At 34.1% G+C, this 19,425-nt stretch overlaps 1 protein-coding gene across 5 annotated transcripts in view; it reads right to left on the bottom strand.

Moving 5' to 3' along the window:
- Positions 1–2,513: 2,513 nt before the first annotated feature.
- The window catches only part of LOC149770780 (uncharacterized), a 75,540-nt gene continuing 58,628 nt past the window's right edge, over positions 2,514–19,425 (bottom strand). Inside the window, exons 10-13 of one of the 5 annotated variants that reach the window (XM_089949132.1) lie at positions 17,054–17,164; positions 16,282–16,401; positions 11,131–11,148; positions 2,514–3,359 (exon numbers count right to left, since the gene is read on the bottom strand). In XM_089949132.1, coding sequence (XP_089805258.1) covers positions 3,349–3,359; positions 11,131–11,148; positions 16,282–16,401; positions 17,054–17,164 — 260 coding nt within the window. In that variant the 3' untranslated portion in view covers positions 2,514–3,348. Of the gene's footprint in view, positions 3,360–7,799; positions 9,511–11,130; positions 11,149–16,281; positions 16,402–17,053; positions 17,165–19,425 lie in introns of those variants that run through there. The other 4 variants (XM_089949129.1, XM_089949133.1, XM_089949130.1 and 1 more) reach the window with 4 other exon arrangements.

Raw genomic sequence — 19,425 nt, 5'->3', positions numbered from 1 at the left:
CCACAAGTTGGAGCTATAAATAGATAGTGGGATTTCATAGGAATTTCAGTTGATTATAGATACATAGGTATTTATCCACGATCGTCACAGAAGTTGATATTGTAAGTAGTTACTAATTTTATCCATTTTAGTCTAAACCATTGTAACTTAATTTTCGGGGATATGTTTATTTTCCTTTAAATTCTGGGACAATTTCGTCATTTTAACGTTACTTTTAGTCACATCCATTTTGTAGTTGAGCATTTCCTTGATTATAGCTATTTATAGCATCATTACAATTATGCAAATTTTTGAACACCCCAGCAAGATTTCAGGTCTTGGTAATGCTTTATATATAAATCCCACGCTTGTACTAGTGTATGTATGTCTGTGTCTCTGTTGTGTTTGACCCTCTACCATCATTGTCCCTAGACAATCCCACCATGTTCAATTCCCCTTGACGCTATACAGACCCACCATGTTCAATTTCCATATGTTAAATTCCCCTAGTCCCTAGACAGACCCACACTTTATTTCCCCCATGTTCAATTTTCCCTTGTCCCTAGACAGTCCCAAACTCTATTCCCATGTAATGCTAATTCCCCTTGTCCCCAGATTGTCCCACGATTTTTCTCCATGTTAAATTTCCGTTGTCCCCAGATTGTCCCAGGGCTGTTTTGAGTGGAATTCCCATTGTCCCTAGGGTATCCCACCTAACTACTCTTGGCATTTTTCTAGATACGATATTTGGACATAAACACTTTTTCAAAGTACAGTATGTCATATTATACTGAGTATCCTGTTCGAGGTTTATCCACAAAGGTACTGTTTAGGGTATAAAACATGATTTGGTAGAAATTAGCCTAAAATTGCAAATGACCATATTGTTTAGAAGCGGAAGGTTATAATTTCTTCGTTCGGACAAGGGGGATGGGTAATTCAATGAGATAGTCCGGAGTGTGGCTCGTTTTAATGATGTAGAATGTTAGTAACTTTTGCCTTTTTCTTCTAGACTGCAGACTTTCCCACCCTGTTTCAAAATAGATAGATTTCCTACTAGTGTAGTTTGGAAGTCCGTAACTATTCATGCCGCTTCAAGCTGTAGTTTTTCCAGTTTTTTTTTAATCGATCAATCAGCATCCGTCACTAACTACACTGGCATACTCCAAGGTAGGTCTGATATAGGTTATATACAGTCTTTATGAAATTTGACTGCCGAGTTTGTATTTTAGTTTACGAAGATTGGCTATTAGAGAGAATTCTGTTTTCAAATTGCTATCAATGTGACAACTCCATCTGGTATTTGGTGAAAAGTAATAATCGTCGATGGCGATGAGAATCCAATATTATAGTCTGATACTGTCAAAAACAAATTCAGGATTATTTGTTACGTTTTTGTTCGTGACAAATATTGCCATTATTTTGTTGTGCTTTTTATATTTTCTTTATTATTTTTTGTATGTTGTTTTTGGATTAACTTTAAGAGCCAGCTACTCATTTTTATTTGATCGTTATTCATGACAAGCTCTATTTCAGTACAATAAAGGTATGGAAAATGCAGAGATGAGTCATCTGCAAACAGACAAATAAGTGAGCTCACACAATCGGCAATATCGTTTAACATAAACAGAGTGATTTTTAACCGATCAGGTTTGTGACAAAACACTAATTCCGGCCCAGAACATATGAAACTGCCTGACCGGGGCTTCTAATCACAAATATACATGAGCACAAAACTTTAACTCGGGCTTAAAGCTCTAATATTAGCAAGCAGAGTTGCTCCATCTCATAAATTTAGGTGTGTATTTAGATGTACAACTAGTTAGATATTCCTTCATATTGTTACATGCCAAGGGTCCTTACTTGACCGAGCGGTTGTCAAACCCTGGCGCGATTCCCGCTAAAAGTCGTAAGTTTACACCAACTTTCCAAAGACTTCCATACAACTTCAATTGTAAATTAGAAAGCCCGACGTGTCCATTCTATACCAAATTTTACTCTAATTAATGCAAGACCACAGAAAAAACAACCTGCCACATATCTGTCAACCGCACATCTGCATCTTTATCAGGTTTCCGTACCGCCAGCCGTTGACGCCTTAGAAAAGATACGAGTATCCCCTAACACTGGGAACTATTTTAATTCCGCCACCTTAGGCCAGTCAATGTATGCTTTCCAAATACATTTCGCCAATATAACTGCGCCATATTTGCCCCCATGACTACATAAACGGTATCTGCCGAGTCCCTTATTTATTCCTTTGTGTAATTTACCGGTTTCCTACCGTAAATACTGCCACTGCAGTCACACCACCAATGTACACCACTAGATTTTAACATGGACTATGTTACGACAGGGACATCCATTCGGTTTTGGTGGGAATTCACCCCTAGTGAACCATGGCATCATGGAAACTCACTAACACTTCACTCCGTGACATTTGCTCCTAGTAATTGGCTAATTATCTCGGGCTAGGGATATTTCCGTTGCGCCGAATTCCAACAATCACACAAGTAATCACACAAATCTAAGAATTCCTTAAAACGGGGCGCTATAACCAAATGCGCATACTCCAAATTTATTACATTATTTTTAAACTAGGTGTGAATGTAGATATATTAATACTTAGATAATTCATAATATTTTAACATTTGGTGTGTATGTAGATATAATAATAGTTAGAAAATCAGCGATATTTTAAAATTTTGAGTGCATGTATATATTCAAATAGATAATCCGGAATATTTTAACATTTTATGTGTATGTAGAAAAAAAATTAGATATTCCGGAATATTTTAAAATTGGGTGTATATTTAGATATTCCAATTTGTTAAATAATCCGGAATTATTTAAAATTTGGTGTGTATGTAGATATACAAATAGATATTCCGGAATATTTTAAAATTTGGGATAGATAGATAGATAGATAGATAGATAATCCGGAATATTTTAATATAATTTGATGTGTATGTAGATATACTAATAGTCAGATAATCTGGTGTATTTTAAAATTCTAATCTTGTCTGGAGCAAAGTTATAGATGAACAAATATGATTAAAAATTGAACATGAATTCAAGTCTTTTGTACATACAGTTTCGGGCCTACGGGGTCTGTCGTTTCGTATAATGCTTTGCTTTCAAACAGAAACAATAAGCATTGTTCCATATTTCACAATCGATGAATCCTTTGATTTCTTGAAGTGGAGTGGAAATCAAATTTAATGTAAATACATTGCATTCTCTCCATAACTAGTCACAAAACGCAAAACTTTTTCTCGCCCTTCATTCCTATAAAAGTACATGCATTTGCCTTGGAATCCAAATTGATATCTTTTTTTTCCCTGATGTTCATTATTTACTGTAGCGTGATCAGCCCAAACCTGCAAAAAGAGACAGATGTAACTGTTTTCAAATAATTTAACAGAAATGTGTAATTCAGAATGTATCACTTTATAAATATGCAGCCTAAATTACTAGCATCAATGTTTCATTTTATTCATCACCTTTTGTATTTTTCTTAATTCCTATTCCAAAGAAAAGCAGGAAGAAAACAACAACAAACTATTTTTGTAACTAAATTCTACGAAATGTAAATGCGAACTTACCTGTTCTCTTCGATGACAATAGCAATTTGATCGCAAGATGATCCGTCATCTACACAGGCAAGTTTGCGACGCATTAAACATATGCAGAACGTATTGTCCATACATAAATATATATATATATATATATATATATATATATATATATATATATATATATAAGTTCACTTGCAAGTCATACGTTGCATTGTTCATATGAGTCAGAAATGTTACACAGATATATATATCAAATATGTAATTTCGTATGTGTTGGACATCGCCTTCACAATGTTGCTTTCTACATTCTTCTATATCAGGGACAAACATACATCTTGGTTATTTCAAGAGTTTTACGTAAGGTATGTTTCTTGAGGACAATTTGTCCTGCGTTTAAAGATTTCTTATATTTCGATCAGTTTAAAGCTCTCAAAAAGTTTCGAGTTCTGTTGTCTTCCTGTAACATCGCTCTTGTTTGCTAACTAATAACTCGCATTCACTTGCTTGACATATCGGAATCATAATGAAATCATATTGATTTATATGATCGTCAACATGTCACAATACCTTTAAATAATTCTTAACGTAATAACGCTTTACAGGATTGATCCAGAAGACCCATTTCTCAGATTTTATTTTGGAAATTCGCGTCATGACATGATTGTTTAGACGTGCGTAGTTCATGATAAACGTATAGACCGTCTTGACATTTTAAGATAATACAGCTAATAAAATATGTTTATAACAAATAAAGAAGATAGTAGAACGAGAGCCCAGACACAACTGCCGACCACTTTATGTACACTTGCAGATTACATTGGTAATTGCATTGTTAACCATTTCAGATTGCAAGCTTCTTAACGATAAACAGCATGATCTTATGTAAACAAAATAACAATCCGCACCCTACTTGTTTTTGTTGTTTGTTTTTTTTTTAAAATTCCCTTTAAGAGAGCCATATACGTATGCATGAAGCATGCGTGTTTCGTGATTATATCCATTTTCATCTTCATGAAGTTGTGGGGAAATAAAAAGTCTTTTTACATGTAGAACACCGTGCGTTTTTTTATCTATTGTAAAAGAGACTATTTTAAAAGTTAATAACAATGCAAATAATTTGAAATTTGTTTATTGGTCTGTATGCATAATAAATGCAATAATATACCAGTATATGAAAAAGCATGCCTGAAAATTGGGGTCTTATATTCAACTACTGTGTTGTTAAATAAGACCGTCATATTTTCGTAATGCAAGGGTATTATAGTACTAATAATATGCTACACACTCACTCAAATAAAGAAGAAAGGAAAAACAGTGCGAATAAAACAATGCATGTTTGGTTTTATAAACGCAAAATAATGATCACCATTATATACTGATATTCTATTTGTATATTGCCTAAAATGCTAAGTACATGCATCTGACAACAAACAAGACGCGAATGCTATAGTTACATCATTTTCCTGTGTCTTGCTTCGTGTAGGGTGGTAGCTACCAAAATACTACACTCTTCTTCAAGAAAGGAGAAACCAATAAAATACGCCACAAAGGTGAACCGATAAGGAATCTCACTTTATCATATTTATATATTACAATAAAAGTAAACGTTGCTTTTGTCGGAGAAAAAAGTAAAATAGTTATGTTATAAGCTTTGACGCATTTCATAGCCTCTCAACTAATGGTCTTGTACTTCTTATCTCCCTTGACAATGACGTCACGTGAGTCCTTTACGTTACAACCATTGTACACATTTGCCAAGAAGTAATCAATAATGCTAATTGTCAATGTACTATACAATTTTGTAGGTTATCCCAACGCCAACCAGCTCAGCGGACACACAAGTATGAGTTTTCGAAAATAGCTCCAAACATTTTATATTTTGGTTCTAGTTGTGACTTCCTAACAGTCACCCTGTGTCTTGACTGTAATTAGAAAACAGTAGAATTCTTTGTAAATTTGTTAGCATATGGTTTTGCAAAGTGCTCCATGGATCACTTTCCTTGTTAAATTCTTCAGAATCGAAGGTGAATAGTTCTTGTATGTTGTCAAGTCTTCAGTTTTTATTCGGGGTTAAGTAGCCCTTGCATGCATTCTGCAATTCATAATTGAAGCCATCTGTGTTGAAAAACACTGGGACTTTCTAATTTTGCTATTACAACCTACCTTTAACACTAAATAGCGCATATAGTAGTAAAACTATAATACCGTCTCATAAATGATAATTTAAAAGTCAATTCTGGTAGAACAAATGTTCAATTTTTTGCCAGTAACTTTGTTTTTTTTTTTTTGACAACCATATACCTGTTTAAAGTTTCAAACACTTCTTTCCCAATGCAGAATATACATAAACATAACTGGGGAAAAATCTTGTTATCACTTTTGAAAATTACTCTATTAAAAATACTTAGACTACTACAAAATATACTACTTTAAATGCGATCCACACATTATACGACTTTGAAGGAAATCCACAAAATATACGACTTTGAAGGAAATCCGGAAAAAAATGACTTCGAATGCGATCCACACAATATACGACTTTAGAAGCCACACATACGACTTTGAAGGCGATCCACAAAATATACAACTTTTAATGCGATCCACACAATATTCGACTTTAAATGCAATCCACACAATATACGACTTTGAAGGCGATCCACAAAATATACGACTTTAAAGCGATCCACACAACATACGACTTCGAAGACTATCCACACTGCTCAAATATGTCAAATCCTATTGGAAGTGTAGCTGAAAATCCTTTTTTCTTTTATGTAATAACCAGCGAAAATGTTAATTAACGAGGAAACAAATACGCATGTGCTGTTCTCAAGTTTCAATGTTTTCTATTAAGAGACACAAGACAATTATATACACAGTTATATTTAGCACAATATCAGCACTACGTAAAGTTGTAAACCATCTCATCCTGATCGGACTCGAGTGACATCACAATAACGAAAATAAAGCGAGTCAAATATTTCATTTTGACGCGGATTTACTCATTCAGTGTAATTTTATGTTCATCTTGAATACAGTTATTGGGTAACACATGGTCATGTAATAGTTAAAACAAAAGCAGACAAAAATTACACTAGTGCATGAAATTATGGGAATATGTGTGGAGAAGGTGGTAATTCATCTTAAAAGGCCATCTGTAGTAACCAAGGACGTTGCTTTAAGTGAACACGTTTTAAAGAGTCGTATCGCTTATGGGGAATAGTCTGTTAAATAAATATAAAATGGATGTTCACATATTAAATATTAGAACAAGTTCATCAATCGACTGGAAGAAGTTTAAATGTCATCGAGTTCAATTTTTTTGTAATTTGACTGCATACAAAAGCACATTATATCGATGCACATTCAATCTTAAATTTAGTAATTATAGTGTGTACATTAAGCCCTTGATAGTCGTTTGAATTCCCCAATTACATATCCTAGTAAATAGAGCGTATTCTAAACAATGGGCAATACAATGTCGTCATTATCATTGGGCTATCTGCATTGTTCAGCTTGATACTACCATCTTGTTTCATAAATAAGTGCGATCTTATGGGCTAATGTCATTAACGGCTTTGAAATGATAAAATAACAAATATCAGATGATTGATTTTCCATGGTCAGCCTGATTAGCTAATGTTATATCTATCATCAGATAGTTCTCTAGATAATTGTAAAAAAAAAACAACCCACAAAACATAGCTTGATGCGGAGGTAAGTAATGGTTTGAAAAACAATCATTTTGTAGTTTTCAACATTTAAAATCTTAAATCATTTATATTTAGCGTGATTTAATCATTCACTCACATACATACATGCACACATACATACGTACGTACGTACGTACATGCGTGCGTGCATGCATATATACATACATACATACATAGTGCTCTTCTTACGGTAAAGAAAGATTCGTCATCTACATAAGTAACTGAAACAAAATAGTTACCTTCGTCTTTGTCTTCTCTAATGACATGTTTGCATCAATGTTTAGCAGTATTTGTGAGTATTTTGTGAAATATGAGCATTATGACTTTATTTTTCATTCTGGGTAATTTTTCTTGATAGAAGTGGATAACATGATCGGGTGTTTGATAACATTTCCAATCCTTTCGTTTTTAAATGTTAGACATTATCAGAGACAGAAAGAGAGCTTCTTTCAAGAGAGCTTCTTTCAAAAGACAATCATGAAAAACAAGATGACATGAGGTTTAATTCCTGAAGAAACTGAAGCAGAAATGCTGTTTGACATTTTTATTCTTTGAAATCGATATAAAGATGCCATAAATGCATATTCAAAATTTTTAAATTTTCAAATTGTGAAAATTTATTTCAGTCAGTTTCGATATAATGATGCTACAGAATGATCACATGCTTACAAATAAACTTTCAGACCGACACAAATAACTTCATGGAAAAGGATTCGAATTCCACCTACCACAGAGTCATGCCAGATTTTTTTAGCACTAATAACAACTGTCAAAATTACACATTAAGTCTATCGTAAAATGAATCCATTACTGTAAATTGAAAATCATCTAAAAATGATAAGATTCCAACGTCCAATACATGTTCTTCTATTCATGTAGAAGACAGAATAATGCATATTTGTATAAATATTTCCCATGATGAGTGAATTTATAATGTTAAATATCTTATTTAATTTGAAAATGCCATATATCAACAAAAATGTTGCTCTGTCATAGTTTACTATTATACGTAGTTACTTATAATGAAGAAAGTTCTGTATGCAGATGCTGACAATCATAGTGAATACAAATGACAACAAAGGCACATTAGAATAATTCAGTGAGTATATATATATATATATATATATATATATATATATATATATATATATATATATATATATATATATATTAATGTACAAAATTATGAAATATTTGGCACATTTGTACATAATATCAAGGTAAGCAATTGCATTCTGTAAAACAACTTTTTCTTTCTGCTATTTTTTTCTCCGAGTTAAAGAACGAAACACATTCGCAAAATTCATAGCCTCAGAAATAGGTTTTCACAATACACGTTCCGTAATGTAACCCTAATTTTATTCTTACGTCACAACTAGCATTCAACCAACCAGACACTGCTGTAAGGCTCGTTTTCAGTGATGACTGGCTGGTTTAAACCATATACTTAGTAGACTTAATATTTGTTTTAGAACCTAATATCTACTGCAAATGACGTGCTGGTATTTATTCCAGAGATTGTCCGAGTTATTTTTCAGAAATTCTACGGTAGCAGAATTTGGAAATGTTTGGGCAAAATGAAGAGTGAGATCCGAGTAAACCAAATGTTTTCACCTACCGGAAACGGTCTAGCCCGTCTGATAAAATTATGAATCAACCTCGAACTTTATTTTGCAACAAGAATCAGCGAAAAATTTAGTAGCAGTAAAAAAAAGTTGATTTACAACATATTTAACAATCCATCAAGCATGCAGATACACAGATACTAAGAAATCAGAGAAGAGCAACGAAAACAAAGTGTAAACAAATGATGAAAAGGCTTGCTAAAGACATTGCACTAGCTTTGCTGGCCTTTGCACTGGTTAGTTTTGCGCTAGACAGTGACGCCAAGTCTTCAACATCTATCATAAAGTCTTCGCTATCGTCTCCCAAAACAGACTGCGCGATCTGCCTGTCTCTTTTTCCCCTTGACCGGCTTTCTTCCAGCGATCGGCACTGCCTTTCTCTAATTGGTCCCTCGGAGACAAGAGGAGGAGGAGGTTGGAGACCAAACTGCTCAGCCTCCTTAACCCTTCTTAAGAACTCTGCGGTACAATTGAACGGCTCATCGTTAGGAACTATAGTCACGGGTTCCTGATCGTCGACAACGGTACCAGAACCTTCCATCGTGCTCAGCTCAACTTCTGTGATTGGTTTTGGAGTTTCCTTTGGAGTGGGGGTAGCGGGAGAGGGTGAAACACCTGCATAATATATAGGGGTAATCTACGCTATAGATTTTAGTAGAAACGGTTGCATGCACTCCATAAGGAAAGGAAGACGAAGAGCATTATGTTTCTAGTATTGGTATTTAGCAAGTCAGAAAATGTAAAGAACAATATTATTATCAAGCTAATCCAAGATTATATAATGATTTTTCCTCAACGAGAAACAAATATCTTCAGTATGTCGACTGCTAGCAAAACTAGTGTCAAGAAATGAAGTGACATGCATACAATTTGTTGAAATATAACCCAAATTATATCCCCGGGTATTTTTGCGATGTCTTTCACTTTTCTGTACAAAATTGGGTATTTACTCAAATCAGAGACGTGTTTGCTTTTTAATCTGTGTATGTTGGGAACTGTTTTATTTTTGAGACTGATCAAAGTTTTGTTTCTTACTTAGGCCTAACTAACACACTTAAGAACGTATCGATACGTCTAAATACACTTAAGAACGTATCGATACACCTAACTAATACATGTAAGAACGTATCGATCCGCCTAATTAATACACTTAGGAACGTATCGATACACCTTACTAATACACTTAGGAACGTATCGATGCCCCTAACTGAAACGCTTAGAAACGTTACTTTCTAATTTAATATCATCATGGTATTATGAAGCATCTTTTAACCATAATTAAAAATATATATATATATATATATATATATATATATATATATATATATATATATATATATATATATATATATATATATATATATATATATATTTGTGTGTATATGTGAAGCTTGTGTTAATCTTTCATATTATCATCTGATAAATTAATTTGCTGACCACGTACATGCTGCTACTTCTGATTGTTATTCTTCTTCTTATTATTATTATTATCATTATTATTATTATTATTATTATTATTATTATTATTATCTGGTAGGTAGGCTGACATTTAGTAAGGTCTGAATAGATATATAAAGAAACATACATAATGTATTTGTAGGCAGAAAAGCAAGTCTAAGCATTTTGGAAACGAATTCGACACAAAGCAAACTAATAACCCATTACCGTATGTTAATATAAGCACATGTATGTATGTATGTATGTATGTGTGTGTGTGTGTGTGTGTGTGTGTGTGTGTGTGCATGCATGCATCCATGCATGTATGTACGTCTCTGTACGTGAATTTTTTTATCATTTAATATAACCAAGCCAAAAGTATATACTAATTGAAATAATTCGAATAGAACTTTTGATGACTAATGCAGATAAATGATTCGAAAACGTCTAAAAAACTAAAATAATAAACAATGAAAATGAACGAGCTGATGAGGAAAAGGATATAGCTGGTAGCCATATTAATGTAACTAGGGAAACAAAGTACAGTGGGTTTTTACAACAAAAAAATATAACTGACCAGCATGTATGTGCTCCATTACTTCTACAGAGAAAGGGTTATGTCAGGTTCAAATTTGCTTTATTTGAAGGCAAAAGAGGGACGATGGTTGTATTGTCTAATAGACAGAGGTGTTATAAAAAAAAAAAAACGGGGTGGGGAGGGAATATAAATGTTGTCCCATAACCAAAGCCAAATATACGAAAAGAAACGTATATCCTATATTTCTAAGTTGGTCTCACCTGCCTTACCGATCCGATCTGCGAAAATTAATAAATAAAACAAAGAATTACTCTAACACTCTACATGATATTAGTTACTCAACTAATATGTACGTAAGCGAGAAATGTGAAATAATAGTCGATCACATTTCTCTACCAATCATTTATTGATATTGTGCCGGTATCACGCATCTGGTGTGAAGTGGTTTCTCGTTGGCAATCACAATATGGCTGACAGAACAAAGTACCTAATGGGTGATTTTTTTTAGTGTGCCATAAAGCCAATCATGACCGCTCAGGTAGTCCTGTAGTTAGAGCGTCTGCCTCGGATGCTGGAAGTCGTGTGTTCGATCCCCGGCCGAGTCATACAAAAGACGTATAAAAATGGTACTTACAGCTGTCTCGCTTGGCGCTGGGCATTAAGAGGTTAGTGTTAGGACTGGCGTCATGATAATGTGACAGGATGGGACATCATACTACATGTCTGCGGCATGATGCCCCAGTGCTAGACATCACTATAAACTGCCACACTGCAGACATCGTAGCGATATGACTGAAACTTGTTAAAGCTACGTTAAAAATCCAAATCTCTCTCTCTCTCACACACACACACACACACACACACACCCCTACCCTTGTGCTTCGTACATTCACATTTTTTCACTACTGTAACACGACACTATCTGGTAAACAAATAAATGAAAGAGAGGTTATATCAAACTTAGGGTAAAATATACTGCTGTTGCCATGTTTAGGTCCTGTTTTGACGGTAAACCATTTCCGTAGTTTATAAATTCAATAAAACTTAAAATCGTGATTGGTTTTTATTTACCACGCCGTGTTTTAGGAAAATTATGCCAACTATGATAAAGGAAGAAGTTGTCAAACATTTTTTCGTCTACCATATGTAATGTTTAAAAATCTTATGACATATAGTGAATTTGATTTTTTGCATCAGACCTACCTGATCATAAGTAACTTTATTTGAATATTCCGACTATTTCGGGGAGGAATGTTTTTGATCTTAAAAGCAAACATATTAGGTGGTAGTGTTTAAAAATGTATATGTAATAAACAATTTCTTTAGCTCAATTTCCACATGAAGGAAGAGGGATTTTATTATTAGTATTATTATTATTATTATTATATATATATATATATATATATATATATATATATATATATATATATATATATATATATGCAATAAACTGACAACAACAACGAACAGTGCGAAAGTAGTGTCTAGCTAGCCTGAGCGCTTTCAACTCTTCAGTCAAAGGCAAATACAAAACATAAACAAGACAGACAAATAAAACTGAAAAACGGTCATGTTAGCGTAACTTTACATGGCTGTTTCTTCAGGAATTCAACCTTTTAAATCTATTATGTGTCAACTAGTTTATTTCAGCTTGTTGCTGGTACTAGAAAATATTTGTATTGACCTAGACATTGATGATGATGATGATGATGATATATATATGTGTGTGTGTGTGTGTGTGTGTGTGTGTGTGTGTGTGTGTGTGTGTGTGAGTGTGTGTGTTTGCGTGTGCGTGAGTGTATGATTGTGTTCGTCGTGTAAAGATTAAAATAGTATTTTAAATATACTTTATAATGTTAAATCATTGGAAATCTTTGTGTTATTGGACTTAGTGACCAACAATCCTCAAGCAACTCAGCTGTAAGACATTTATCTTTGGATACAACGTTACCTTCATTATGTATAATTTGTGATCTTTCTGAGCATTCTTTCAGTAACTAAATTGACAGATAGAGTATAATAAAACAGACTTTTAGTGTATTGCTGTACATGGTATGCCTCGTTACGTTATAGCTTAACTTGTAGGGTTATTTTTCCAATTAAAAAAATCTGGTTATTTCCTCTAAACATAAAAAGGGAATTAAGGCAAAGGTTAAATAAATATACAAAGACTGGAACAAAGTACGCTTGATTTTGTGTCCAAAGCTATTTTTAAATTATATATATATATATATATATATATATATATATATATATATATATATATATATATATAACCTTTCTTCACACCTTAAAAGAAACGAAAGGTAGCTAAGAAATACATAGGCGTTTTACGTCGTTTTAGATGTATTGTCCAAACTTCTTTTAGAACGGAGAGTTTGCTGGAAGCTTCTCGATGCCAAACAGAAGGCCAAGTTTGAGTTGTGACAAAAATGATGATGTCGAAATTGCAACAATTTGGAACAAGGGTCTGTTCTGCATTGATGAAAGGGCGATCTTTTATGCTTTCGATAACAATGTTTTATCAGTCTTTCCTCAATTTATACTTTTTACAGAAAATAATTATTTTCGTTGTAGGCTTTTCAATTTGTACAAGTAGTTTTCTTAGTTGCGTATTATTTATTTATATTTGAAATTCGTCAAGTAATTTTGTTAACTGAGACAATATAACATGATGATGCTTAAAATGACTATCCGCAAAAATTTTATAACGCAAGAATATTATGATATACAATATTTGATACTGACATTGATATCATTTACGATTTCGGCATGGTTAAATAGAGTACTGTGACACTATTTTCAGCATTTTTCATTTCCATCTTTATTAACTAGCTGGCTTTTTGACAATATCCATATTTTGATTAAAATAAAATTCTTTTAACGTCTTGCTTATATATTTCCATTAATAAATAAATTAAATTCCTGCTTGATATATTCAGACAATGCCTATCATATGTAATGCTTACACCATGGAAGAGCATGATATCAAATCAAAGCTTCATCGTACTGCTGGTGCATCTTGTAAAGTAAAGGCTCATATTTGGATCTTAACTTTATGCAGCCGCTTTATTGGATGATGTGGTTTAGTTTGATGCTTTAGGCACATAGACACAAGTAGGTTATTTTGTGTTTAGGCAATAGAGTAAAGTGCCTTGCCCAAGGACACACCAATGGCAACCGATCTAGATTGATCCGATGGTAGGATTCTAACCCACATCATTTCGATCGCGAGGTAAGCACGATAGCCACTGAGCCATTGCTGCGCCTTCTTTGACCGAACTTCAACTTTGCAGATGCTCTTTTGAGAGGCTTGTGTTCCTGTTATGTGAAATCGTGGGCGTCATAGTATCGGAACATATTATAATCTTGTCAAAGTAATGGTAACTTCGTGTTATTTTGCTAATGTTCTTTATAAGACGGGACAATATACTGTGTGTTTTAGTTTTCTTCAAATTTGAGAACAACAAAAGAAGAATGTGTTTCATAATAACTGTCGTGCGCATCGGTATCACCAAATAAACTTTATTTTGAGAAATCATAACTTCCATAAAGTTTACGAACAAGTTTCTATTCCATATCGTAAGTTAATTTCAAATTAGACACGTCCCAAACAGACAACAATTGATTAAAATCTATAGCTTGAAACCTGACCATAGGTCATTGATGTGACGCACGCATTATGACGGTAAGGTGGCGGTCTACAGATATTACGTACTTCTAAGCGAGTGCCAGGTGGAAGGTGACGTTGTTTGCCTTTGCAACGCGCAAAATGAAGAAAGCATACACCAAATAAAGGAACTGAATGGTTTTTTTTAACAATACCTAAGACATACAAGGTTTTCTTTATAAAGAAGCCAGGATAACCAGTGAAGAAATCCTGGGAAAAAATTCTTTTTCTTTTAAAATCTACCCTTATGCAAAATAAGAAACTGTAGAGTGCAATCTAAACGAGTTGTTGTTTGTTGGCTTATAACGGCGCTTTTAATTTGGCTGTGTGACGCCAATGAAATGGGAGAATATACCGAGGCAGCCAAGTCGGGTTCATCTGGGCGGATATCGAACCCGAGATCCTTGAATTACGAGTCTGACTTTCTAACAGGCTAACGTGGGTCCACACCCCCGAATGCTGTTGGTTTTGGCATTGAACAGTACTGCTACACATAATGTTAATTTTGTGCATAGGCAAACCAACAAGTGACCAGTCCAAGGATACACAACAGTTGTCGTTCTAGGCTGATACGATGGAGAAAATGAAAAAAAAAATCATCCTTGTGCTCACGAGTTCGACGCTTTAACCGTTGAGCCACTGCATCAATTAAGAACGCATTTGCATACACCAAATATAATCATTAATTTCAATATTCAATAAAAAAAGCACACTTCATATTTAGCACGCTACACACTTCATATTTAGCACGCTAATTTGTTGAACAGCAATAGTTGGCATCGATTTTTTAAGAGAGATACCTTTTGCTGGACGACATTGATCTTCATTCTACGAAGGGAGAAAGAGTATCGTAAGTAGCAAGACGAAGAAACGTACAGGGTCTTGAGATAAACGAATTTTTAAATGGCAACTAATTCATACTTGTAATGTACATACTGGGAAAGGACTATTTTAGAAGCTTAGTAAGAAAGGTCAAGAGTTTTTCTTTCAACTGTAATTATCATTCCAGATTTTTCATGCCTGAAATGTTTCTTTAATGCTACACATTTATTTCTTGAGAAATGTAGCAGGATGTCAGTTTTATTTGTTTTTCATAAGTGAGAAACGTTCAAACAATGTTATCCATTGCAACCCATTATTCAAAACATCAATTTATTATCAAACATAAATAATCAATAATCATTGTATTCTTGTTGGCAAAATGATCTAGAAAAATATATTTGAAGTAGTGTACTATTAATATCATCAATTAAACATATTGTATTATCACTGTTTTGAAATATATATAAAAAAAACAACATTTGTAACTGACACATATAAAATTATGTTAAATGTGTTCCATAAATTATGAAATTATGAGTTTTTATTAATGCTGTGCTAAACGAAAACTAAGTGAATAAAGCAAACAAACGTAAAGGAACAGTGAATATTTATGCTGAATATCAACTGATATATCATCCACACGAACAAAAAAATCTGTTGTACAATCAGATCTGTAAATGAAAGTCATATGCTGGGTATTTCTTAGGTCAAAGGTGTGAAAATTCAAAGCTTCAAGTAAATCATCTCTCTTCACATTCTTTATTTTTATACCGTTGTCACATATTTAAATTAATTCCATAAAAACAAGGATGCAAACAAATCGGAAAACATTTCCAACATACTGACAACATCAAAGATTCATTCATTTCAAATGCCAGTTTAGTTCAATTTGCATCATATATGATTTCCATATACTTACTACAATTATGTTCGTCCGAGTTGTCAGGGCAGTCTGTGGATCCATCACAGCGCTTTTCCCTGTCTATACATTTACTCCCATCAGCACACCCAAACTTCCCTTCGTTGCATGAAATTGGTGCTGAAAATATAACTTAATGTTTGGACATCTCAAATAATATATCTTAAAATAAATTTGATTTTAAAACCTGACCGGTGCCTCAGAGGAAAACAAATAATCTGATGCATGATAAGTTCAACAAACAGTTCACTAGAACAACGAAAACCTTAACACGTTTTGGGCTGAAGACTCCATACTTATCTCTGACCGTTATGCTACAAATTCATGTGTCGGAAATATATACAGATCTAATAAATAACCTATTATTTTATCTTTTTGAAATATACAAACTTTTCTAAATGTTGTTTACTGTATAAACACTATTTGTAACATCTCCCCACTGGGTGACAGCAATCTGTTTATCTATCAGTTGTCCGTGGAATGAAGAATGTATGCTTCATCGCGTGGACATGAATTAATCTGTGGAACTAAAAATATATGCTTCATGGTGTGGACACGGAAGAATCTCTTTTCTAAACTGTTTATCAATTTCAATTATCAAGTTTAGACATATTCCTCGGATATTTTCCTCGTCTTCCCGGGTCCTATTTACTACACGAATGCAACAGCAAAATCAACATCATTTTGATTGTTCTAGCAACATTTCAATAGATAGATATATAGATATATAGATAGAGATAAAGAGAATATATTATTTATCTGTTTTGCTTACGGAAACAATCTGTGTTCGATTCATCTGACCCATCGGTGCAATCTGGAAATCCATCACACTTCCGATTAAGGGGAAGACAGGTTCCGTCTTTGCACTCAAATCCGGAACATCCTGTTTGAACAAAAGCAGTGTTATCTCTCAATGACCGATACAACGAATAGGTTTCGTCTTTGGTCGTTGTTTTTTGGTTGTATTGTCGAGTTTAGTCATTACAAGATGACATCATTGTTCCAGCTTAAGGATAACCAATCCTTTCCCTATGTTATGTACAGAATGTCAAGACAGTGGTCAGATAAGCGTCTCTGGACACAAGTGCAAAGCATCTCGCAAAGTCATAAAGAAAGATACAAATAAAGTTGAAAAACACTGTGATTGTACGTCAGCGGTACAAATACAATTTATAAGTATAAATGAAATGCGTGAAACAATATTTCTTGTCTGGTTCAACCAGACCAATTTCACTCGTAGTAAAGAATATGATGAGGTCACGAAACCTAGAGTCAATCGGATCAAAATCGAGGTCTGCATTTGGCAGTGTAGGTGATTTCGATTGCAGTCATATCGTAATGAACTCTTAAAGCCAAACTACCAAACTACCAAAATACCAAAAAAATCACTCCAGTGTAATTATCCCATTCCACCAGACAGTAGTGCAGTATTGTTTGTAATAATATCAAATATAAAAGTCATTCAAGCAAGATGTGTAACCATGAAATAATTTTTAAAAATTTGGTTCGGAATAAAAATAAAGAAATGCCCTTAAGTATGTTGATTTTGCAAAACCTTATCAAGGACGGTCCCACACACATATAAACTCTGTTTCTGTTTGTCTGTCTGTATCTTTCTCCCCCCCCCCCCATTAAGTTAAAGAAAGCCTTGTTCCAAAATGGCAGGAGGCATTCACTGATAAAATGAGGTTGATCAAAATCATACAAATTTAAATGAAATGGTTTAATGTTGCAAAATCGCCATAACCGAATAGCGTGTATAGCGTGGGTGTGTAATAAGAATAGCAAGTGTCAAAATAAAAACTCTAAAGTTGAAACAAATTCAAAAGTGTTTAACTTTGTATAAAAGCTTGAAGATAAATAGTTCTTCCTGACAATTTACGTGCTGTGTCCAAATGATGACCAAAGGAGATGCTCAAGTTCCTGTTTGGGCATTTCAGCAGATGCATAAAGGTTGACAAGCTCCTCCCATGGTGCCGCAAGCTCATCCTAAGGTGCCGCTCTCGCTTTTCTCAAAACGCCTCTGCTACAACATTGTGATGCCAGAAGCTTTCTTGCAGAAACACATGCTTTTCTTATACCTCAGTTTTGAAGGGATTCGCCATAAGTAATGAACAAAACATAAACTGTAAGCTAGAAGTGAATAACATTAGCATTGCTACTGATAACCCTTTTATCTGTTTCGCCATATTTCAACGCTAGAATGAATGAAATGACTCGAGACAAGTCTGACTCGGGCTCTCACTGTCTGTGTCGGCAGGGGCTTTGTCTACCTACGTCATTGCAGCGTCAGATTTCCCATTAGGCAGGCAAGGCTGACTCGGGGTCTAACTATCTCTGGGCAGGGACTTTGTCTACCTACGCCACTGCAGTGTCAGATTTCCCATTAGGCGGACAAAGCTGACTCTAGGTCTCACTGTCGGTTTTCGACAGGGGTTTTTTCTACGTACGTCAGTGCAATGTCAGCTTTTCCATTAATCAGACAAGGCATGTAGCTGCCAAAGATGGCAAAATTCAGGGGACGGTTGAATTTAACGTATACAAATCTGGCTTAGTTCAATTTTTTATATCTATTTTGTAAAAAACGAAAGAAAATGGAAAAAGAAAAGAGTTCTAGTTAAAAATGCTAACAGCATTTAGAGGCGTAAAGGCCTTTACAGGCATTGCTTTTAAGGTTTTGTTTTGGTTAAGGCGGGACAACTCTGACAGTGCCAAGAGGTTTCAAAATCATAAATTCGTCACTGCATCACTAAATAGCAGTGGTGGAAAGACAAATTTGTTCTGATAATTGTCTGATAGCTGACTGTGCATCAAATGCATTTATGACAATGTTTTATCAATTATGTCCTATATTATGCAAGACTCCTTATAAGGATGTTGCATAAAAAGTTGCTAAGTTTTGAAAGATCATAAATAAATTTACAATGCGTGGTAAAAACTGAATGGATACTTTGCCATATACATGAGGGGATGGAAGTCTCTCAAAACCACGAGATAAAAATTAACAAACTGAAGATCTTTATGACGATGAACAAAATTATATCTCTAAATGTTTTAAGTTTCTAATATAGCTATAATTTTGTAACCTTGTAATGAATTGAGCACTACTGGACTGATGTTAATACTCATTTCCGTGCCTGAAGC

This window comes from Sinohyriopsis cumingii, unplaced genomic scaffold (genome assembly GCF_028554795.1).
Source record: "Sinohyriopsis cumingii isolate HCF-2022 unplaced genomic scaffold, ASM2855479v2 utg002371l, whole genome shotgun sequence".
NCBI classification, from domain to species: Eukaryota; Metazoa; Mollusca; class Bivalvia; order Unionida; family Unionidae; genus Sinohyriopsis; species Sinohyriopsis cumingii.
The sequence above is the reverse complement of the archived record's forward strand: the minus strand, read 5'-3'. Positions and strand labels throughout refer to the sequence as shown.